This window comes from Delphinus delphis, chromosome 1 (genome assembly GCF_949987515.2).
Source record: "Delphinus delphis chromosome 1, mDelDel1.2, whole genome shotgun sequence".
Lineage (NCBI taxonomy): Eukaryota > Metazoa > Chordata > Mammalia > Artiodactyla > Delphinidae > Delphinus > Delphinus delphis.
In genome coordinates this window covers 108,049,631-108,074,640 of record NC_082683.1, presented here as the reverse complement: position 1 = coordinate 108,074,640, position 25,010 = coordinate 108,049,631, and the positions used below count along the sequence as shown (strand labels likewise).

Sequence of the window (25,010 nt, the reverse complement as noted above, 5' to 3'; positions counted from 1 at the left end):
ATAGTAGTGCGTATATGTCAATCCCAATCTCCCAAGTTATCCCTCTCCCCCTTTCCCCTTTGGTAACCATAAGTTTGTTTTCTACATCTGTGATTCTTAAAATATATTTATTTAAACATATATATGTTAAAAATTATTTTAATAAAAATTACCCATGCATATATTTAATGACTTAGTGTTACATGATTTGTTATAAAAACAGCAGTCCTCTACCCCTTCTCTCAGCTTCTTCTCCCCAGTGACATCCATTTTTATTTCTTTTAACCAAACTTTTAACTTTTGATTAAATAAAATGTCCCAGAAGTAAAAGGCAAGAGTTTTCAAATTGAAGGAGCCAGAACAATGAATGAAAAACTCACCCACTCAAGGCACATTATTATGAAATTTCAGCATCAGATACAAAGAGTATCCTATAAGCTCCAGAGAGAAGAAAATTGGTCAGTTAAAAATAAGAAGGGGGCTTCCCTGGTGGCGCAGTGGTTGAGAGTCTGCCTGCCGATGCAGGGGACACGGGTTTGTGCCCCAGTCCGGGAAGATCCCACATGCCGCGGAGCGGCTGGGCCCGTGAGCCATGGCCGCTGAGCCTGCGCGTCCGGAGCCTGTGCACCGCAGCGGGAGAGGCCACAGCAGTGAGAGGCCCGCGTACCGCAAAAAAAATAAATAAATAAGGAATCAGATTAGTTTTGCTTCTCAGTAGTCACACTGGAAGATAGATGACAATGGAGCAATGCCTTCAAAATTCTGAGGGAAAGTAATCTCCAACTCAGAATTCCATACCTAGGCAAACTATCAGTTAGTGAAGTGGAAGAAAGATATTTTCACATACCCAAGGTCTCCCTTATACTCTTTCTCAGGAACTTACTAGGGGATGAGATTTACCAATAGGCAAGAGTAAACCAAGAAAGAGGAAACATGGAATACAGGAAAGAAGCAGTACAACAGGATACATCCATTTTGCATACATTGCTGTTAGTTACCCTGTTTTCAGTATTGTAACCTCACTTTCAAATTTGTCTGGTGTTCCCCAGTCCAGAGGACCTCTGGTTTACACTCTTCAGAGAATAAATCAGTTTTTTGACTGGGTGGTGGAGGGGCATTTTCCCTGCTGGAAGGGACAGGGAGAGGATCTGGGAATCCACCTGCTGCTTAAACAGATATCAAACTAATCCTTTTTATTTTAGCTTTCATTTGCCCTGCCTTCTACACCCCACACCTCATTTTTGATTAGTCTCATTTCCCTGCTTCTATTCAAATTTTAAATCTGTCAAATTAATCTTTTAACTTACATTTTCTTCTTGTCACTCTGACTTAATATATTTTGTCTTTCAGTTGCTTATTGAATCAGATTTAAGATTTCATCTTGGCATTCAAGGCCTTCTTACAGTTGGCTAGCATTTGACATCTTATATTTTCTCCTGAATACAGACTCTGCTCTTTACAGGCCTGTTTCCCTACACCTCCTCACAGCTATATTCATACCTCCCTTTATGATTTGCTCATGTTCTTTTGTCTATGTGGAATGTCTTTTTCCTCTTCTTTAGTTTTTCTGAGGTCCAGCTTGACCAACTTTTCTGAAACTTCCTGGCTGGCTGGCTGGCTGGCTGGTAGCTTTATTTCCTTTAGTTTTTCCTTCCTGTTGAGTACCTTCTCTGTGCTAGGGAGTGTGTCAGACCTTAATTTAAACCATCTCAATTATCTTTTTTTTCTCTAAATTTCTCTATCCTTTAGATCCCATAAAAACCTATTATTGAAAGTATGGAATTTATTTTTTATGGGAAAATTTTGTCTTTTCTTAGGAAAGTTACATATATTAGCTATTTAAAATTTAACTGGAAAAAGTTAATAGTAATAACATATAAAGTAAACTCAGTTTTACTAATGATAGAGAAATCCACATCAAACCAACAATGATAATCATTTTATACCTGGAAAATTAGTAAAAGTTTGAAGATTGCTAAGGTCCAGTGCTGTTGGAGGTATGGGTAATTTGATACCATTGGTGAGGTTCTTAATTGGTATGACCTTCTTGGAGGGTAATGGGCAGTTTTAAATATGCTCCTTTACATCCAGCGAGTCATTTTTAGAAATTTTTTAGTTGTAGGTAATACTGGCATCTTTGCTTAAAGATATACAAGGATATTCATTGAAACATTATTTATGATAATGATAGTTTGAATGTCATAAATGTGTACGTTTGTACTATGAAATACTGTATAACTTAAAAAGAATGAGCTAACAGTATTTATTGACATGATATACCTTCCAAGATACATTGTTAATTGGAAAAAAATAAAAGTTTCAGAATAAATATAATATGGTCCCTCTCCTTTGTTATGTAAAAATTGCTAAAACCCTGTAATATATGGTGTATAGAAAAAGGTCTGGAAGGATTCGTATCAAAATGTTAACAGCAGTTTCCCATGGGGGAAGCTGGGGTATATGTGTGGAGGATTTTACTTTTGACTGTTTGCTTCTGTATTGAGTATTTTTAGAGACGTCTACATCTGAGTTTCTGTATATCCATATTTTAATATATTACTTTTGTAATGTAAAAATTAGTAATGGCAAAACCAGTTAACAAATTGGTGTTCGATATATTTTTACAAAGCTACTATTCAAGGCGTACTTTACAATGTGTCAGGCACTATTCACGTGCAGTATCTAATTTAATCTTCCCCAAAGGTAGGTACTGTCATTAGCTACATTTTACAGATAAACCCTGAGAGATTAAATAATTTGCCCAAGGTCATACGTAGTAAGTGGTAACCCTAGGATTGGAATCTAGATTTATCTCACTTTAGAGTTTGATTTGTGTTCTCTAAGATTTTCAACACATGCCACACACATAGACACATGCACATAAATTTTCTTTTTAAAAAATTGGGATCACGCATTTCCTGATTGTAAAAGTAATATATGTTTAATGTAAAAGAGAAAACGAAATGGATATGTAGAAAATCAAATATAGGAGTCTCTAAATGCCATCCCATAGATAACGACTGTTAATAGTTTATTGTGTAACATTTGCTCACTCCATTCTAGCCATGATGTCATCCACACCATTTCTAGAACTTAGGCATGCTCTCACCTCTGGGTCTTTGCACTCTGCCTGGAATGCATTTTTCCCAGATACCTGCATGGTTTGTTCCTTTACCTCCTTCTGACCTTTCCTTAAATGTTAACCTTTTCAGCGAGGTCTTCCCTCAGCATCTAAAATTGCTGGAACCTTTATGTATTTCTGAGTTGACTCCCCTAGTTTATTTTTCTCCACATTTATCACTATATAACATATCGTTAGGTCAAACCAAATGAAATGACTATCCATTTTTTACCTATAAAATGTCAGTTTCGGGCTTCCCTGGTGGCGCAGTGGTTGAGAGTCCGCCTGCCAATGCAGGGGACACGGGTTCGTGCCCCGGTCCGGGAGGATCCCACGTGCTGTGGAACGGCTGGGCCCATGAGCCATGGCCGCTGAGCCTGCGCGTCCGGAGCCTGTGCTCCGCAACGGAAGAGGCCACAGCAGTGAGAGGCCCGCGTACTGCAAAAAATAAATAAATAAATAAAATGTCAGTTTCATATTATCAACCCATTTTATATTTTAATCATTTCTCAATTTATCTTTCTCTTCCACTAACATGTAAAAAAAGTTAGGATTTTTGTCTCTTTTATTTATTGTTCTATCTCTAGGGCCTGCAACAATGCCTGGCATATAATAGGCATGCACTAAATAGAAATGAATTCTTCCAGGCTTTTGTTATGCATATAACCTTTATAAAGGATTATATTATATATAATTTTCTGTAGCTTATTTTTCCATATCATATATGGTGAATAACTTTCCATTTCAATCATATAGATCCACCTCAAAAATTTTTTTATATATTGAAATTTTTTTATTGTGGCAAAATACACATAAAATTTGCCTTTTTAACTTTTTAAAAATTTATTAACAATTTAAAAACAATTTTTATTTTATTTATTTCTTTTTGGCTGTGTTGGGTCTTCGTTGCTGCACACAGGCTTTCTCTAGTTGCGGCAAGCGGGGGCCACTCTTTGTTGTGGTGTGCGGGCCATCCATCACGGTGGCCTCTCCTGTTGTGGAGCCCGGGCTCTAGGCACACGGGCTCAGTAGTTGTGGCTCACGGGCTCTCAAGCGCAAGCTCAGTAGTTGTGGCGCACGGGCTTAGTTGCTCTGCGGCATGTGGGATCCTTCTGGACCAGGGAACAAACCCGTGTCTACTGCATTGTCAGGCAGACTCCTATCCACTGCGCCACCAGGGAAGCCCCTAAAATTTATTTTTAATTGAAGTGTAGCTGAATTACAATGTTGTGTTAATTACTGATGTACAGCAAAATGACTCAGTTACACCATTATATGTACATTATTTTTCATATTCTTTTTAACTATTTTTAAGTGTACAGGTCAGTGGCATTAGTATAGTCACATTGTTATGCAGCCATCACCACCATCCACTTCCAGAACTTTTTCATCTTGCAAAATTAAAACTCTGTACTTATTAAACAATTACTTCCTGTTCCCCAGTCCCTCCAGCCCACGCCGCCATTCTACACTCTATGAATCTGACTATTCTAGGTACCTTATATAAGTGGAATCCTGCAGTATTTGTCTTTTTGTGACTGGATTATTTCACTTAGCATAATATTTTCAAGGTTCATCCATGTTGTAGCATGTTGCAGAATTTCCTTCTTTTTAAAGGCTGGATAGTATTCCATTGGATGTATATGCTGTGTATTTAAAGATCCATTCATCTTGATCAACACTGGGTTGCTTCTTCCTCTTGGCTTTTGTGACTAATGCTGCTTTGAACCTGGGTGTTGTACAAGTGTCTTTTCAAGACCCTACTTTCAAATTTCAGTTCTTTTTAGTATATGCCCAGAAGTGGAATTGCTGGATTATATATTCATTGTAGTTTTAATTTTTTGAGGAATTTCCATACTATTCTCAATAGTGGCTGCCACTTTTACATTCCTACCAAAAGTGTACAATAGTTTCAATTCCCTCACATCCTTGTTAACACATATTATTATTTTTTTTATTTTTCATGGTGTCCATCCTAATGGGTGTGAGGTGATATCTCAGTGTAGTTTTGATTTGCATTTCTCTAATCATTAGTGATATTAGGCATCTTTTCATGTGCTTATTGGCCATTTGTATATTTTCTTTGGAGAAACATGTTCAAGTCCTTTGTCCATTTTTTAATTAGGTTGTCTTTTTTTGTTGTTGTTGAGTCATAGGAGTTCTTTATGTATTCTGGATTTTAATCTCATCACACATATGGATCACAACTGTTTTCTCCCATTCTGTGGGTTGCCTTTTTACTCTGTTGATACAGTGTTCTTTGATGCACAAAATTTCTAATTTTGATGAAGTCCAATTTATCTATTTTTTACTTTTGTTGCTTGTGCTTTTGATATATCCAAGAAATTGCCACATCCAGTGTCATGAAGCTTTTTCCCTGTTTTCTTCTATGAGTTGCATACTTTTTGCTCTTACGTTTAGATCTTTGATCCACTTTGAGTTAATTTTTGTATATTAGGTAATGTAAGGAAGGATACAACTTCATTTTTTTTAACATGCAGGTATCCAGTTTTCCCAGCACCATTTGTTGAAAAGATTATCCTTTCCCCATTGAACGGTTGTGACACTCTTGTTGAAAATCGTTTGACCGTATATGTGAGGTTTTATTTCTGGGCTCTGTATTCTATTTTGTTGGTCTATGTGTCTGTCTCTATGCCACTGTCACACTATTTTGATTACTGTAGCTTTGTGATGCATCAACATTTTAATGGTGAGTATTTGAGTACTCTCTTTATCCAGTATTAAAGGCAGTTATAATGCTTGGGCATGTAACAAAAGACATGCATAAAAGAGGTTTTGTATTTTGAGTTTAGATGCAGTTTATTATAAATATAATTTGGAGGTAGGTTTTAGGAATAATAAGTAAAATATTAAAAAACACATCCAGGACTTCTCTGGTGGCACAGTGGTTGGGAGTCTGCCTGCCAGTGCAGGGTACATGGGTTCGATCCCTGGCCCGGGAGGATCCCACATGCTGCAGAGCAGCTGGGCCTGTGTGCCATGACTGCTGAGCCTGCGCTCTAGAGCCTGAGAGCCACAACTACTGAGCCCTTGCCCCTAGAGCCGGTGGTCTGCTGCGGGAGAGGCCACAGCAATGAGAGGCCCGTGCACCACAGGGAAGAGTGGTCCCTGCTCCCCACAACTGGAGAGGGCCCGCGTGTAGCAGCAAAGACACAACGCAGCCAAAAATAAAAATGAGTAAATAGGGCTTCCCTGGTGGCGCAGTGGTTGAGAGTCCGCCTGCCGATGCAGGGGATGCAGGTTCGTGCCCCTGTCTGGGAAGATCCCACATGCCGTGGAGTGGATGGGCCCGTGAGCCATGGCTGCTGAGCCTGCGCGTCCAGAGCCTGTGCTCTGCAACGGGAGAGGCCACAACAGTGAGAGGCCCGCATACCGCAAAAAAAAAAAAAAAAAAAAGAGTAAATAAATAGGTTTATGAAAAAAAGAAAACACATCCAAAGTGGTTCATATTTTATACAAGGTAGGAATATGATGAATTATTGTTATCAACATTTCTTTTTGAACATTTCATTATCTGTTCAACTTTTAATGCTTCCTTTATCATTTCTGTTTTCCTCATTCATGTTTTCAATGACTTAGTTTTATATTATTTCTCCTATTTCAGGAAAGGAAGTCACATTTAGTTAAAATTTATTTATTTATTTATTTGGGTGTGCTGGGTCTTAATTGTAGCACGCGGGATCTTCATTGCCGCGTGCAGGATCTTTTTTGCAGCATGCGGGATCTTTAGGTGCAGCATGCGGGATGTAGTTCCCTGACCAGGGATCGAACCTGGGCCCCCTGCATTAGGAGTGCGGAGTCTTAACCACTCAACCATGAGGGAAGTCCCGAGAAGTTCCTTTTCTATAAATTTGGGAGACTGTGTTGACTAAAATATTTACTATTTTTCTGTAATTTATGTCAAGTTATGATTTTAATAGAAGGTGCTTTTGTTCAGTGCACTAAGAATACTCCTTAACTGTGCTACACTTAACATCACGCTAAGTTCCTCTTCCATTTAAAAGGAGCTAATCTTAGTAAGTTAAATCCAGAGTATGTTAAAAGAATCATACATCATTATTATATTAGGTCCTCAGGCCTGTAGTGACAAATTACCACAAACTAGAGGGCTTAAAACAACAGAAATTTATTCTCTTGCAGCTCTGGAGACTCAGCGTCCGAAATGAAGATATTGGCTGGTTAGGTTCCCTCTTTTCTAGGTTGTAGACACATCACTCCAGTCTCTGTATCCAAATGTCTGTCTCATTACGTTTATAAAAACAGCAGTCATTGGATTTAGAGCCCATCCTAACTCAATATGATCTCCGTCTTCACTAATTATATCTTCAGAGACCCTATTTCCAAGTAAGGTCACATTCTGCGTCTCTGTGGACATGCATTTTTACACTCTTCAGCCCACTACAATTTATTAAGCAAGATTTATTCCAGGAACTCAAGGATTGGTCACCCTGAGAAAACCTATATACTTGGGTCGTTAACAAACTAAAGGGGGAAAAATGATTGTATCAATAAATGCTTTATAAAAACATTTGTTTCTGATTTTTAAAAATCCATTCCTGATTTAAAGAAAAAAAGACTATTAAATCAGAATATGGGAATTCCTGAGCAGTCCAGTGGTTAAGATTTGGTGCTTTGCTGTCACTGCCGTGGGCCTGAGTTCAATCCCTGGTCAGGGAACTAAGATCCCACGAGCTGCATGGCATGGCCAAAAAAAAAAAGTGAGTAAAGAAAGAGATTCTTAACCTTTTGTATCACGTGGACCCCTATGACTGGTGACATTTGTTGAACGCTTCTTCAACCTCATTGGGTCATTGTGGGAATAAATGAGAGGCACACAAGTTGCCCAGCACAGTGCATGGCACACAGTGAAGACATAGAAAAAAATTAGTCATTATTATCACTGATTATCCATGCACTCACTGTAAAGCCAAGGAGTAACACTTTTGCTTCGAGGCTTCAAAAGTTCTTATCACACTTTTTGTGTTGCATCCACTCCTAAATAAAAACCTTCTCTGGCCTGGGCCAAGTTGGAGACCCTGGTGAGGGACAGAAAGACTTGCACATGGGAGGAAACTCTGGTGAGCTGGTGGGGCAGGTCCCTAGGCCCCCAGATCACCCTGGCGTGCAGCTTGCTCTCCCTGTTGAACCCATAGAATGTTGTTCAGAGTGTAAATAACACTACATAGTATTTTGAAAAATCAATTCTATTAAAAATATAGCTATCAGAATATAAAAAATTACAAATTTGTAATACAAAAATTAATGTTTCTTCTTTATTAACACAATAAATAAGATGTAGTGACAAGTCTAATAATTGCCATATTCTCAAAGTAGTATTGAATGTAACAGTAATTCTAGATATCTGTAATAACTGTCATGTGATATCTGATTTTATTGATGACAAAATCACAGATACTGCTAAAACTACTGTTATACTGTACTTTCATGATTGAAGGAAATGCTAAATTTCAGCTAGAGATTAATGAAAGTAAAGAAAGAAAATTGTTCTTCATCCAAGTTTACCGGTGGATTTTATCCATTGACACACAGATTAAGAACCCTTGCAATAATGCAGTAAGAGAAGGAAACTAATTACTAGTGTAGGGCTTCCCTGGTGGTGCAGTGGTTGAGAGTCCGCCTGCTGATGCAGGGGACATGGGTTCGTGCCCCGTTCCGGGAAGATCCCACATGCCGTGGAGCAGCTGGGCCCGTGAGCCATGGCTGCTGAGCCTGTGCGTCCGGAGCCTGCGCTCCGCAACGGGAGAGGCCACAGCAGTGAGAGGCCTGCGTACTGCAAAAAAAAAAAAAAGACTGTTTGCTTTTTTACTGTTGAGTTTTGAGAGTTCTTTTTATATTCTAGATACAAGTCCTTTGTCCTTTGTTGCAATGTTTTTCCCACTCTGTAACTTGTCTTTTGATCCTCTCACAGTCTTTCACAGAGCAAAAGTTTTTCATTTCAGTGATGTCCTTCACGGAGCAAAAGGTTTTCATTTCAGTGATGTCCAGTTTGCCAGTTTTTCCTTTCGTGGATCATGCTTATGGTACCAAGTCTGAGAACTCTTTGACTAGCCCCTGGATCCTGCAGATTTTGTCCTATTTTTTTTTAAATTTATTTTTATTTATTTATTTTTGGCTGCGTTGGGTCTTCATTGCTGCGTGTGGGCTTTCTCTAGTTCCGGCGAGCGGGGGCTACTCTTCGTTGCCGTGCGCGGGCTTCTTATGCGGTGGCTTCTCTTGTTGCCGAGCACATGCTCTAGGTGCACAGGCTTCAGTAGTTGTGGCACGTGGACTCAGTAGTTGTGGCTCACGGGCTCTAGAGCGCAGGCTCAGTAGTTGTGGCACACGGGCTTAATTGCTCTGCGGCATGTGGGATCTTCCCAGACCAGGGATCGAACCCGTGTTCTTTGCACTGGCAGGCGGATTCTTAACCACTGCGCCACCAGGGAAGTCCGACTCCTGTGTTTTTTTCTAAAAGTTACATAGTTTTACACTTTACATATAAGTCCATGATCCATTTTGATTAATTTTTGTATAAGGGGTCAAGGTTCATTTTTTGGCCTATGGATGTCTAGTTGCTCTAGCACCATTTGTTGAAAAGGCTATCTTTCCTCCATTGAATTGCTTTTGCACTTTTGTCAAAATCATTTGGGCATATTTGTGTGGGTCTGTTTCTGGGTTCCATCGATCTAAGTGTCTGTCCCTTTGCCAGGGCCACACAGTCTTAATTGCTGTAGCTATATTAGAAGTCTTTCAGGTAGATTTTTCTCCCACTTTTTCTTTGTTTTAGCTATTATAGTTTCCTTACCTTCCTGTATAAATTTTAGAATGGTCATGTTTAATTTTTTATTTATTTTTATTTTTTTTGTGGTACACAGGCCTCTCCCTGTTGTGGCCTCTCCCGTTGCGGAGCACGGGCTCCGGACGCGCAGGCTCAGTGGCCATGGCTCATGGGCCTAGCCTCTCCGTGGCATGTGGGATCTTCCCGGACCGGGGCATGAACCTGTGTCCCCTGCATCGGCAGGCGGACTCTCAACCACTGCGCCACCAGGGAAGCCCCATGTTTAATTTTTTTTTTTTTTTTTTTGGGTACGCAGGCCTCTCACTGCTGTGGCCTCTCCCGTTGCGGAGCACAGGCTCCGGACGCGCAGGCTCAGCGGCCATGGCTCACGGGCCCAGCCGCTCCGCGGCATGTGGGATCTTCCCGGACGGGGCACGAACCTGTGTCCCCTGCATCGGCAGGCGGACTCTCAACCATTGCACCACCAGGGAAGCCCTAATTTTTTAAAAAAAATTTTTGGTTAAAAACATTTTTTTTAATACAATTAGTTTTTTAGTTTTTTTTTTTTTTACCATTAGTTTTTTTTTATTTTTGGCTGCGTTTGGTCTTCATTGCTGTGTGCAGGCTTTCTCTAGTTGCGGCGAACAGGGGCTACTCTTCATTGCAGTGCACAGGCTTCTCATTGCAGTGGTTTCTCTTGTTGTGGAGCACGGGCTCTAGGCATGCGGGCTTCAGTAATTGAGGCACATGGGCTCAGTAGTTGTGGCTTGCAGGCTTAGTTGCTCCGTGGCATGTGGGATCGTCCCAGTCCAGGGATCGAACCTGTGTCCCCTGCATTGGCAGGTGGATTCTTAACCACTGTGTCACCAGGGAAGTCCCTAGAATGGTCATGTTTATATCTTCAGAAACATCTGGGTAGAATTTTGATAGGAATTGCATTAAACCTGTTTATCAGTTTGAAGAGAATTAACATCTTTTGTTGAGTCTTCCAATCCATGAACATGGTATGTCTCTCCATTTATTTAGGTCTTTGGTTCTTTGATCAGCATTCTTTCAGCATACAAATCTTGTGCCTGTTTGATAGATTTATACTTAAATATTTTTTCTTTTTTGAAGTGGTTATGAATGGTTTTATAGTTTAAATTTTGATGCCCATGTGTTAATTGCTAGTATATAGAAACACAATTGATTTTTGTATATTTATTTTGTATACTGCAACTTCGTTGAATTCACTTATTTGTTCTAGGAGGGTTTTTTGTTTGTTTTGGTAGATTCCTTAGGATTTTCTGCAAAGACAATCATGTAATCTGCAAATGGGGGCAGTTTTATTTTTTCCTTTCTGATCTGTATGCCTTCTATTTCCTTTTCCTGCACTTTTGCACAGGCTAGAACTTCCCACACTATGTTTAAATAAGTGATGAGAGTGAACATTTTTTCCTAGTTCCCAAATCTTAGGGAGAAAACATTGTCCTTCACCATTAAGTATATTAGCAGTAGTTTTTTTTTTTCTTTCTTTTTGTAGATACTTTTATCAAGGTGAGGACGTTTCACTTTATTTTAATTTTTCTATGTTTTTATCAGAATGGGTATTGAATTTTAGCAAATACTTTTTATGCATAGGCTGATATGATCATGTTATTTTTCTTCTTAGCCAATTAATATGTTGATTGATTTCAAGTATTGAACCAGTTTACTTCCCTTGAATAAAACACATGGTCATGTTGTATAGTTCTTTAGCTATTGCTAAATTCTGTTTGCTAAAATTGCTAAATTTTATTTACTAATATTTTGTTAAGGATTTTTGCATCTATTTTCATGAGGAACATTGATCTCTAGTTTTTGTTTTGTTTTTCTACTGTCTTTGTCTGGTTTTTGTATCAGGGTAATACTAGCTTCAAAAGATGAATTGGTAAGTGTCCCCTTCCTCAAATAGTTTCTGGAGGAGATTGTGTAGCATTGCTGTTAGTTCTTTAAATGTTTGGTCGCATTCTCCAGTGAAATCAGCTAGACCTAGAATTTTTTTTTTTTGAGAGTGCTTAAATTATGAATTCAGTTTTCTAATAGGTATGAGGCCATTCATATCAACTATTTTGTGTTTGAACAGTTGTTTTAGTTTGTATTTTTTAAGGAATTGATCCTTTTGGTCTAAGTTGTCAAATTTATGTGTGTAAGTTTTAGTATTCCTAATTATCTCTTAGATTTCTTCAGGGTCTCTAGTGATATCCCTGGGTTTTTTTTCCTGATTTTGGTAGTTTGTGTGTTGTGTGTCTTGCTAGAGGTTTGTCAATTTTATTGATCTATTTAAAGAATTCTTTGTTTTATTTTTAAATTGTTTTTCTGTTTTAAAATTTTATTATTTTGTGTTTTCCATTATTTCTTTCCTTTTGCTTGCTTTGCGTTATTTATTTATTTATTTATCCTAGGTTCTTGAGGTGAAAGTTTAGATGATTTATTTGACTTTTCCTCTTTTCTAATATAGCATTTTAATGACTATAGCTTCTGGGGTGTCCCACAAATTTTACCATCTTGTAATTTCATTAAAATTTTTAAAAATAAATTTATTTATTTATTTATTTTTGTCTGTGTCGGGTCTTCGTTGCTATGCATGGGCTTTCTCTAGTTGCAGCGAGTGGGGGCTGCTCTTTGTTGTAGTGCGTGAGCTTTTCATTGCAGTGGCTTCTCGTGTTACGGAGCACGGGCTCTAGGCACACGGGCTTCACTAGTTGTGGCACAGGGGTGGGCTCAGTAGTTGTGGCTTGCGGGCTGTAGAGTGCAGGCTCAGTAGTTGTGGTGCACGGGCTTAGTTGCTCCGCGGCATGTGGGATCTTCCCGGACCAGGGCTTGAACCTGTGTCCCCTGCATTGGCAGGCGGATTCTTAACCACTGCGCCACCAGGGAAGTCCCTCATTTTAATTTTAGTTCACTGTACTTTTTATTCCCTTTGAGACTTTCTCTTTGACTGATTATTTAGAAATGTGTTATTTAATGTCCAAGTGAATGGAGATTTTCCTGTTATCTTTCTGTTACTGATTTCTAAATAGTTTGATTCCACTGTGGTTGGAGAATCCAATCTATGATTATTTTATTTATTTGTTTGTTTCTTAAATTTTTGGCTGCACTGGGTCTTCCTTGCAGCGTGTGGGCTTTTCGTTGTGGGTTTCTCTCTAGTTGCGGGCTCAGGAGCATGCGGGCTCAGTAGTTGTGACACGCAGGCTTCTCTCTAGTTGTGGCTCGCAGTTTTGGTTGCCTCGTGGCATGTGGGATCTTAGTTCCCCAACCAGGGATCGAACCCGCATCCCCTGCATTGGAAGGCGGATTCTTCACCACTGGACTACCAGGGAATTCCCGCAATTCTTTTATACTTGTTGAGGTTTGTTTAAAGGCCCAGGATATGGTCTATCTTGGTATATGTTCTGGGGACACTTGAAAAGAATGTATATCTGCTGTTGTTGGGTGTAGTGTTTTTATAAATGTTAATTGGACCCTGTTGATTGAGGTATCATTGAGAACTTCTATATCTTTGCTGATTTTCTTTTTTTCTTTTAAGTTCTCTTTAATACTTATTTATTTTATTTTGGCTGTGTTGACTCTTAGTTGAGGTATGCCAGATCTTTGTTGGTGGCATACCGGATCCTCCCCTGCGGTGCGGACTCCTCGTTGTGGCGCGCGAGCTTCTCTGTAGTGGCGCGTGGGTTGCAGAGCGTGTGGGCTCTATAGTTGTGGCGTGCGGGCTCCAGAGCTTGTGGGCTCTGTAGTTTGCAGCACGTGGGCTCTCTAGTTGTGGCCCGCATGCTTAGAAGTTGCAGCGCGCAGGGTTAGTTGCCCCGCAGCATGTGGGATCTTAGTTCCCTGACCAGGGATCAAACCCACGTCCTCTGCATTGGAAGGTGGATTCTTAACCCCTGGACCACCAGAGAAGTCCCTGTTTAGCTATAGGTCTGCTGGTGACAAATCCTCCTTAGTTTTCCATCATCAGAGAATGTGATTTCCCACTCATCTCTTAAACTTTTTTTTTAATTTTTAAAAATTTTATTTAATTTTGGCTGAAGCAGAAGTAGTATATGACATTTAATAAGAAAATTTTGTAAAATAAATTAATGGAGAATGGAGGACTTTCCTATTAGATAATTCAAATGTACTATAAAGCTGTAGTTATCAAACATGTTCAGTATTGACATAGGAGCTGGAAAATATATTAATACAGAATAAAAGTATAGAAAGAGATCAATTATTTGCAGACACCTAAAAGTAAAGTAAAGTAAGTAAAGTAGTAAAGTAAAAGTAAAGTAGTAAAGGAGTCATTTCCGATAAGTGAGGAAAGGATGGATTATTCCATAAATGATATTAGAATAATTATCTAACCATGTGTAAGAAAATAATCAGAGTCCTGCCTTATGCCAGGTAGGCATAAGTAGTAAATTCCATATGGATTAAAAATCTAAATGTGAAACACAAAAGTATTATAAGAAAATACAGAAATAATCTCGAGGGTGGGGAGCTTTCCTAAGTAAGACAGAAATCCCGGAATTATTTAGGAAAACACTGATAAATTTTACAGCATAAAATTGTGAAATGTTATATATTTAAAGGCTAAGGTAGGTGATGAAAAATATTTGTAATACATAACAGGCATATATTATCTTTTATATATTGATATCCTTTAATATCCTTTATATACTGATAGATCTTACAAATTCATTAGAAAAAGATATTCAGTATAAAAATATTAAAGATATGAAGAGTCAACTCATTGATTTCAGATGACTAATGTAAAAAGATACAAGAATTACAACAAATACTGTACCATTTTTACCTGTCAGGTTTGGTGAAATTAAAAAGTATAATATGCAGTTCTGGTGAGGGAAATAGGTACTCTCATATCCTGTTAGTGGGAGCAAAAATTGTAGCAGGCTTTCTGGAACATAATTAGCCATGACCAAATGTGCCTGTTTTTGATCAGAGAGATAGGTGTATATAATCTGAGGGAAAAAATAAGAAATAAAATGAGCTCAACTTAAAAAAAAAACACATTTGTTTATTTATTTGGCTGCACTGGGTCTTCGTTGCAGCACGTGGGATCTAGTTCCTTGACCAGGGATCAAACCCGGGCCGCCTGCATTGGGAGCGCAGAGTCTACTGGACCACCAGGGAAGTCCCTACTCTATATAGTTTTTTTTTGAGTATTGGAATTTAGGTGATTTTTTAAATTTTGGGTTTTTTTTGTATTTTCCAAAAAAAATAAATCAGAGGAGCTAAGTTATGTATATTTGTTGCATTAGTGAAATATGTAAACCAATTTGTGTGTGTGTTTTAGATTAATATTATGTCACTATTACCAGCTTTTAAAAGAGAAGGCTATAGAATATAGTGCTACCTCTTCCAAACTGTATGAAGTTGGGGGAATTGAAGTGTAGGGAAATCTTTTCTCAGGGTAAGAATTAAAAGCAGCTTGGACGTGAGCATTTGGGTTTTCTAGCAAACTCCTGAGATTTTATCCATAGCTTGAGCCTTTCTTCTAGCCAGTTTGATGATGATGATAAGCAAGAACAATCTTTTTAAAATCTGTATTTCTGTTTTTCTCTGACAGAAATGACATCAGATGTACCATCACTGGGTCCAGCCATTGCCTCTGGAAACCCTGGGCCTGGAATTCAAGGTGGAGGAGCCATTGTCCAGAGGGCTATTAAGCGGCGACCAGGGTGAGTTTGAGTGTACTATGTTACAAATGTCTCTCCTTTAAACCAGCCTGATTTTGTTAGTCGCTGAACCATCTATTCCTAACCCTCTCACTTCTTCTGGCTACTTACTACACTCCTATCAGATAACTTTCTTTAATCCCTGGATTTTTCTTTGTATGGAATTGATGTCTTTATCTTAGTTTCTTACAAGCAGTTTTATTTTGTTTTTTAAAACAAAAATCTCTAAGAGGTAAAGGACTCTGGCTAAGCCCAAAGATTTCACCATTGCTGAGAAAATTTCATTGCTTTCATTAAGCTTTGTATCTGCATTCTCAAAATTTTTTTGGTAGGCCTTTTTTTTTTCTTGGCTGCGTTGGGTCTTCGCTGCTGCACTTGGGCTTTCTCTAGTTGCAGCAGGCAGGGGCTACTCTTAGTAGCGGTACATGGGCTTCTCATTGCGGTGGCTTCTCGTTGTGGAGCACGGGCTGTAGGTGCGTAGGCGTCAGTAGTTGCAGCACACGGGCTTAATAGTCACGACACAAGGGCTCTAGGGCGCGCGGGCTTCAGTAGTTGTGGTGCTCAGGCTCCGTAGTGGTGGCTTGCGGGCCCTAGAGCGCAGGCTCAGTAGTTGTGGTGCACGGGCTTAGTTGCTCCATGGCATGTGGGATCTTCCCAGACCAGGGATCGAACCTATGTCCCCTGCATTGGCAGGTGGATTCTTAACTACTGTGCCACCAGGGAAGTCCCTGGTAGGCTTTTTACTTTTCTGAATTTAGAGAATGCTGAACTGTAGAATATGTCTCCTTTAAGTTATTGATCTGTTGCCTTGCTTGGAACCTAGAGTCCATTCAGTTCCAAAATTATTTATTAGATGCCTCATTAGTGTAAGTCATTGTGCCGATTGCTACTAGGATACAGAGGTAAATAAGGCACAGTCTTCGTCTTTTAGTTGCTTATGTTCTGAAAGGGATAATCACTACATGCATAAATATAATTCAAGATAGAATATGCCAGGTTTGCTAAGAAAGGAGCAGATACACTGCTGTGTGTTCCAGTGTATGGGAATACCACCATTGGTTGTTAGAAATTGGGAAAGGCTTCAGAAAAGAGGTTGCTTTAGAAAGGCCTGGAAGAATGGGTAGTATTTTACCTACTTTTTAAAGTATTAAAGTATTGAATTTCTTTTTCTTTCTTTTGCTTTTAATAATTATGTAGCTAGTGTTATAACTAGTCTTTAAGTTTCCTCTTACCAGTAGTAATGAAAGAGTGATCCCTGGGTTAAGGTGTTAACATGAGTAACATATTAAGACTTGCTATGTCTCCAAGAGCTTTATACATTTTAACTCATTTACTGAGGTATCTGGTGAATAAGTAACTTACCCAAGGTTTTGAAGCTAGTAAGTGGAAGATCTATGATATGAACCTTGGGAGGTTAGCTTTTATTGTCTACTCTCTTAAACACAGTGTTATGGTTATATATAATAGCAAACAATTAGAAGCAGTATTATCAAAATTAGGGGATTGATTGAGAAAGTTGTATTGAAAATGTACAGCTATTAGAAGTGACAAATATGTATTGGTACAGAAAAATGTTTACAGTATATTGAGAAAAGAGGTTACAGGGGCTTCCCTGGTGGCACAGTGGTTAAGAATCCGCATGCCAATGCAGGGGACACGGGTTCAAGCCGTGGTCCGGAAGCTCCCACATACCACGGAGCAACTAAGCCCATGTGCCACAACTACTGAGCCTGCGCTGTAGAGCCCACGAGCCACAACAACTGAAGCCCGTGTGCCACAACTACTGAAGCCTGCACGCCTAGAGCCTGTGCTCTGCAACAAGAGCAGCCACCACAATGAGAAGCCCTCGCACCACAATGAAGAGTAGCCCCCGCTCACCGCAACTAGAGAAAGGCACACAGCAACAGAAGACCCAACGCAGCCAATAAATAAACAAATAAATAAATAAAATATATTTTAAAAAAAGAATAAAATGAAATAAAAAAGGTTACAGTGTATGTAATATACCAACTCTATCAGAAAAAAATATATAAATAACATGTGTGCATAGCAAAAAAACTGAAAGGATACTCATCAGATGTATGGGTGATGGGATTATGGGTGATTTATTTTTTCTTTTGTTTTTAGTTATTTCTAGATTTTCTGAAGTAAGTGTGTTTTATTGATAATCAGGAAAATATATTAAAATAAATATACATTTTTTAAAAGAAAGATTGGAAAATATAGAAAGAAGACTAAAGAGCAATAATCCTACTACCCAAAGTCATCTCCCATCAGTTTTTTTTAGGGTAATTACTTCATTCTTTATTCTATATGTAGATTTCTTTAAATAGTTATAATCATATAATTATGTAGGTTTATATAGCCTGGTCTTTTCACCTAATTGTATACAATAACCTTTTTTCCATATTGTCACATATGCTATAGAAACATAATTTAAAATACTTACATAGAGGGGATGTACTTAATTGCTATTTTGGGACATTTAAACTGTTTTGAAGATTTGCTGTTATATATAATGCTTAATGAATATCTTTGTATATAAATTTTTTTCTCTGAGTTATTTCTTTAGGATAGATTCTTAGAAGTGGAGTTATTGGGTAAATAGGTAGACTTTGACAGGTGATCTGGGGCTACAGAGAGGAAGAAGAATGGACACTTTCAGGGTTGATGCTATGTACTTCATATATAACCCATTTAGAGGCCCATAATATCAGGTTATCACAGTAGTAGAGATGCCAAGATCATTGGGTTAAGGTGGTAACATGAGTAATGTTTTAGTTTAATGGAGTATAGAGATTAATAGGAGATTGGCCTATCTTGTTACCTATAATCTTGCCTAATCCCTTGAAATGAAAGTCACCTCTGCTTTTAGGAAACATTTAAAGCTTATTGATTGTGCTCTCCATATGAAGCTTTCTCATTCTCACTTGTATACTTTATTTGTCTAGGCAAAGAATCCCTTGAGGGCAAGTCTTTTGTTTTCACCTCATCTAGCACAGTATCCGGAATGTAGCATATATTACTTGTTCATTAGGTGAATGAAGGAGAGAAACATCATTTAACAACCTTCGGGGAATTCCCTGTTGGTTCAGTGGTTAGAACTCCGCGCTTTCACTGCTGAGGACACGGGTTCAATCCTGGGTTCAGTCCCTTGGGAACTAAGATCCCACAAGCTGTGCAGCGCAGCCAAAAAGCAACCAACCAACCAACCAGCCAACCTCCAGAGGTCTTAAAATCACTCCCTATGGAACATCACTGTTTTGAGAGATGTTTCAGAGAGCTTAACATAGCCTAAGGCAGACTATAGAAATGAAAAACAGTCCTGAATTATTCATATTAATTTTTTCTTGTCTTTTTGAGTTGATCCTGCTCCTTTTGTAGAGGTTGTACTGTGATAGAAAACTTTGGCAAAGGTGGATTGCTACCCTAGGAAAATGAAAGGTAGCAATAGGTATTCCTTTTTTTTTTTTTCTTTTTGCGGTACGCTGGCCTCTCACTGTCGTGGCCTCTCTCGTTGCGGAGCATAGGCTCACAGGCCTAGCCGCTCCGCGGCATGTGGGGTCTTCCCAGACCGGAGCACAAACCCGTGTCCCCTGCATCGGCAGGCGGACTCTCAACCACTGCGCCACCAGGGAAGCCCCGGTATTCCCTTTTGATTGGCTAATTTCTTTGCCCAGTTTGGTACAACAGGAAGAGGTAATATACCTTTACTTATTCCACTTCCTCTTTTCCTTCTTCCATCTGAGTGGGTGTTCAGATAGCTTGTAGATTTAGAATTTTAATTTTTTTAATGTTGTGCATTTTCAATAGGCTGATAATATTTTTTGTTGGCTTTCCCCAGATTGGATTTTGATGATGATGGAGAAGGGAACAGTAAATTTTTGAGGTAAGATCTTAAAAAACTTTCTCTAGATTTCTGATATTAAAAATTATTTCATTATCTTTATATTTCTGACTCATAATATTTTTGTCTTTAGGCCTAAGGAGAGTGCTTCACCCTAAAACTAAAGTTACCTATTACATTATACCCCATAAAATTTTCAAGCATTCTGGTAATAGCTCCAGAGGAAAGAGCTCAATGAGGGGAGAGCAGAGGAATTTACAAGACCCTCTGTGTCAGTTATCTATTGTTGTGTGGCTTAAAAAGAAAAATGATTTATTATTTCTCACAATTCTGTGGATTGGTTAGATGGTTATTCTGCTGATCTTGCCTAGACTCACTCATAAGACTGCATTCAGCTGCCTTGTCAGCTGGGAACTGGACTCAGCTGATAAGGCTGGGTATCTCTTTCTTTGTGGTCTTTTATCCTTAAGGAGGGCAGACTGAGTGTCTTTACATGGTGATGGCTGCAATCCAAAGGGCAGGTCCCAGTCTGAATGCTTATCAAGCTATTGCTTTGGATTGACGTTTGCTGTTGTCCCATTGGCTAAAGCAAGTCATATGTCTGAGTCCTGATTCAGTACAGGATGGTGCTATACCAGGTAGTGAATACTGCAAGGTGTAATTAGTTTGGGGGTCATTAATGTACTAATCTTTCATGCCCTCTAATACTCACTGACTTCTCCTACAGAGCAGGAATTGGAATTTGTATCTTTGAGTAGTGAATCTTCTGGAGAACTGAAAATGGACTTTTCAGTATATTGATGAAGGAGTTTTTTCAGAAAAGGGAAATTTTTATTTTTGCTTAAGACCAGTCACTTGGCTTTGTTTTTAAGTAAGGAAAGCAATAAGAGTCAAAGAATGGAAGATAACCTTGACTGCAACCTGCCTTTTTTCTTTTCAAATTTGAAAATATTACCTAGGTAGTGTCTACATTGCAGAATAACAAATATTTGAGAAATAAATAAAGGAGCCCTATTTTTTAAACAATTTATTTTATTATGTGAGTGCCCAGGCTTCATTATTTGTTTGTTTTATTAACTAAGTTCTTAAAAGAAATATAAACATTATATTGCAAAATTTTTAAACAGTGCAGAGTTATATGTAATGAAAGTACATCTTCCCTCACTTCAGACCTTCAGAATCCTTCCCCTTAGACAATTATAGTTTCCAGTTTATTAAGTATCCTTCCAGAAATATTCAGTGCATATGTAAGTGTATTTAAATGCACATATATGTGTGCACATACACACACTGTCTCCTCAGTTTTTGTTTTTACACAGAGGATGCCCATATTCTAAATTGCTTGCCATTGTTTAGTTTTGTAATGCTTAGTCAGTTACATCTATCTGTGTATTTTTTTTAATATCGTTGTTGTTTTTGCAATGTTTAAAGTGAAAGCTTGTGTTTCTAGCAACTGCCTAGTTGCGGAACACTGCCATATATTCTTGAAAACAACAACCATGGCTTGGCCACCATAAAGAGATAGTTGCAAAATATTGGAGAAAGCAATTCTCCAGGAGAGCTCTTTAGACTTAATGAGTGTCAACAAATGTGAAGAGGGGTAGAGATTTCAATTTCTGTTCAAGAATAGACTTTTTTCATACAGTTCCATTGGGAATTCCTCCAGTTAGGAATCCCTAATTATAATGATAAATACTGTTAGTGGAACTGTGTTGTGCATATGAATGAGATAGGGGTAACCACTAGTCTTATTTATACCTATCAGTTAGCTCTATCCCTGAGTCATTGCTTCCATTTCCACAAAATCTGGTAGTCACAAACTATATGCAAATTTAAAAAGGTTTATTTGTCTTTTCCCCAACCATAAAAAAAGGTTTTCATAATTCATCTTACCAAGTAGGTCATTATGCCCAAGTGAGGCATCACCAATTTTTTTTATTTGACCATTGGTACTTTTTTTTTTTTGGCCTCGCGGCTTGTGGGATCTTAGTTCCCCAACCAGGGATCGAACCCATGTCTCCTGCAGTGGAAGCATGGAGTCCTAACCACTGGACCGCCAGGGAATTCCCAGTACTTTTTTTTTTTTTTAATTGGAATTCTCCACTTTGGTCAATGAGTGAAAGTCTTATTTGCGTTGTATCTGTAAATCAATATTAAATCTCCTTGGTGGATGAAAGCTGTAATTTATTACCTCTTTTCATCACTTTGTTCAAGTGTCATTTTTTTAAAAAATTCATTTTTTAAATTTATTTACTTTTGGCTGCATTGGGTCTTCATTGCTGTGCGTGGGCTTTCTCTAGTTGCGGCGAGTGGGGGCTACTCTTCATTGTGGTGCGCATGCTGCTCATTGCAGCGGCTTCTCTTGTTGCAGAGCACAGACAACAGAGAGATATAGGCTATATATAAGGCTATAGGCGTGCGGGCTTCAGTAGTTGTGGCACACGGGCTCTACTAACTAACTAACTACTGATAGCTGTGGCTTGTGGGCTCTAGAGTGCAGGCTCGGTAGTTGTGGCGCACAGGCTTAGTTGCTCTGTGACATGTGAGATCTTCCGGGACCAGGGCTCGAACCTGTGTCCCCTGCGTTGGCAGGCGGATTCTTAACCACTGTGCAACCAGTGAAGTCCCAAGTGTCATTTTGTTATATTCTCCAGACAACATCTATAAAATACATATATTTTTTTAAACAGAAGAAATTTATTTTCTTACAGTTCTAGAGGCTGGAAGTCTGCGGTCAAGGCACCAGCATGGTTGGGCTCTGGTGAGAGCTCTCTTCTTGGCTTGCAGATGGTTGCTTTCTTGTTGTGTCCTCACACAACAGAGGAAGAGGAAGAGAAGTAAGAGAGAAAAAGAGAGAGAGAGAGAGACCATAAAATAATTTTTAAGAATATAAAGGCTTTGAAATTCTAGGTACAATATTAGAGTTGCTAGTATCTAGAATGCTTCTCAAATTCAAACAAATGCATGTACAAATCCACCAGGGGTTCTTGATAAGATAGAGATTATAATTCATTAGGTCTGTGGTAGTACCCAAGATTCTGCATTCTAATAGATTCCTAAGTGATGCTGCTGTTTCTGGTCCACTGACCACATTTTGAGTAGCAAATATCTGCAAGATTCATTCTTGAGATTCAAAATTAATATGAAAGGACTTCCCTGGTAGTGCAGTGGTTAAGAATCCGCCTGCCAGTGCAGGGGACATGGGTTCGAGCCCTGGTCCGGGAAAATCCCACATGCTGTGGAGCAACTAAGCCTGTGCACTGCAGCTACTGAGCCCATGTGCCACAACTACTGAAGCCTGTGTGCTTAGAGTCCGTGCTCCGCGACAAGAGAAGCCACCGCAGTGAGAAGCCCACACACGGCAACGAAAAGTAGCCCCTGCTTGCCACAACTAGAGAAAGCCTGTGCACAGCAACGAAGACCCAACTCAGCCAAAAGTATATTAAAACAAACAAACAAACAAAATTAATATGTAAATTATAGGTCTCTTTTTTCAGCTTAGATCACTGTTTTCATTAAAAGTTTGTAGCGGGCCTCCCTGGTGGCGCAGTGGTTGAGAGTCTGCCTGCCGATGCAGGGGACACGGGTTCGTGCCCCGGTCCGGGAAGATCCCAGGTGCCGTGGAGCAGCTGGGCCCGTGAGCCATGGCCGCTGAGCCTGCGCGTCCAGAGCCTGTGCTCCGCAACAGGAGAGGCCACAACAGTGAGAGGCCCGAGTACCACAAAAAAAAAAAAAAAAGATAATTTCCATGATACTTGAAGAACTCCTGCAACTCAATAACAAAAAAACAACCTGATTAAAAAATGGGCAAAGGACTTTCAATAGACATTTCTCCAAAGAAGATACACAAATGGCCAAAAAGCATATGGAAAGATGCTCATGATCACTAATCAGAAAAATGTAAATCAAAACCACAATGAGTAGGCCATTAGGCTGGCCACCATCAAAAAACCCGGAAAATAACAAGTGTTGGTGAGGATATGGGGGAATTGGAACTCTTGTGTACTGTGGATGGGAATGTAAAATGGTGCGGCCACTTTGGAGGAACATTAAAAACAGAATTATCATATGATCCAGCAGTGCCACTTCTGGTGATATATCCAAAAGAATTGAAAGCAGGATCTTGGAGAGATATTTGCACACTCATGTTCACTGCCCAATTTTTCATAGTAGCTGAGAGGTGGAAGCACCCCAAATATCCATTGACGAATAAAGAAGTGTGGTATATACAGCTAGTGGAATATTATTCAGCCTTAAAAAAGAAGGAGGTTCTATCACATACTACAACGTGGGTGAACCTTGAGGACATTATACTAAATGAAATGAGCCAGTCACAAAAAGATAAATACTGTACGATTTCACTTATATGAGGATGTAAATAAAGTAGCCGAAATCAGAGAGACAGAAAGTAGAATGGTGGTTGCCAGGAGCTGGGCGTGGGATGGGGGCAGGGAGAGTGGGAGGATGGTGTTCAGTAGCTATAGAATTTCAGTTTTTCAAGGTGAAAAAGTTCTAGAGATATTTTGTACAACAGTGTGAACATATTGTAGTTAGCACTACTGAATTGTACACTTAAAAATGGTTAAGATGGTAAATTTTGTGTTACACGTTTTTTGCCATAATTAATGAAAAACAAAAACAAAACAATCCCTAACCTCAGTGGTGTTGACAGGGTAGTCAGCTGTGCCCTCATGAGATCATCATCTGTTTTTGGAGTGTCTGATAAGTAAGAGTAAAGGACACATTAGAACCCTGACAAATAATAGTCATGGGTTTTTAAGTTCTGTGGGATGCTGTTATTATCTCTGTTGTTTTGTGATGCCTTTTCATTGGCTTTTTTTTGTTGAATATTTTTTACCCCTTTCTAGTTTTCCTTTCAGAGTGAAATAGATATAACAAGTGTAATGCCTTGGACTAAGCCCCTTTTTTTCTCCTTCAGGTGTGATGACGATCAGATGTCTAATGATAAGGAGCGGTTTGCCAGGTAATGTAGTAGAGCATCTTGGTCCTTGTCGTGGGACCAGGCAATTCAAAAATACTGAGTTTTAATTTTATCTCAGTGAGAGTTAATTTCTCTATCCAGTCTGTTTCTTCTTCTGAAAGCTGTTGAAATTTAGTATTATACTTGTTTACGTTCGGGTAACAGGGCTTCAGACTTACGGCTTCAAACTAATGGTATATTTTACCCAGTGTTTTTATGTATGTGTTAGATAGCTATACAGTGTGCTTGCTGGGTGTCCACAGGAACACAAACAATATGAATTTCTTTGTTGCATTTATTATTAAGTGGATCTACAAAATCTGTATAGATAATGGTTTTATTTTTTTAAAAATAACAGCAAAGAAATGATTTATGTGAAGACTGGAGTTTTTATTGAAAACAATATGTTTATCTGTCAAGAGGATGAAAAATAATTTGCTTTATTAAACAGATCCTTCTCAAGTCAAATATTGGTTTATTTTTAGAAAGTTTATTCTATATATTATTAAGTAGTAAGTTATTTGTTTTTTAAATATCGAGTTTGCAGCCACCTCAGAAAAGTGAATAATCCCAAATCCAGTGCTTAA

The 25,010-nt window shown here is 38.8% G+C and overlaps 1 protein-coding gene and 1 non-coding gene across 4 annotated transcripts in view; one reads left to right on the top strand and one right to left on the bottom strand.

Moving 5' to 3' along the window:
* ARNT (aryl hydrocarbon receptor nuclear translocator) overlaps window positions 1-25,010 on the top strand; it is a 62,536-nt gene that overhangs the window by 7,449 nt on the left and 30,077 nt on the right. For all 3 annotated transcript variants that reach the window (XM_060029496.1, XM_060029493.1, XM_060029487.1), the window contains exons 2-4: window positions 15,487-15,598; window positions 19,440-19,484; window positions 24,382-24,426. In XM_060029496.1, coding sequence (XP_059885479.1) covers window positions 15,487-15,598; window positions 19,440-19,484; window positions 24,382-24,426 — 202 coding nt within the window. The remainder of the gene's footprint in view (window positions 1-15,486; window positions 15,599-19,439; window positions 19,485-24,381; window positions 24,427-25,010) is intronic.
* Window positions 6,872-6,944, bottom strand: TRNAR-CCU (transfer RNA arginine (anticodon CCU)). Its single transcript has one exon. It is a non-coding gene; the product is annotated as a tRNA-Arg (tRNA).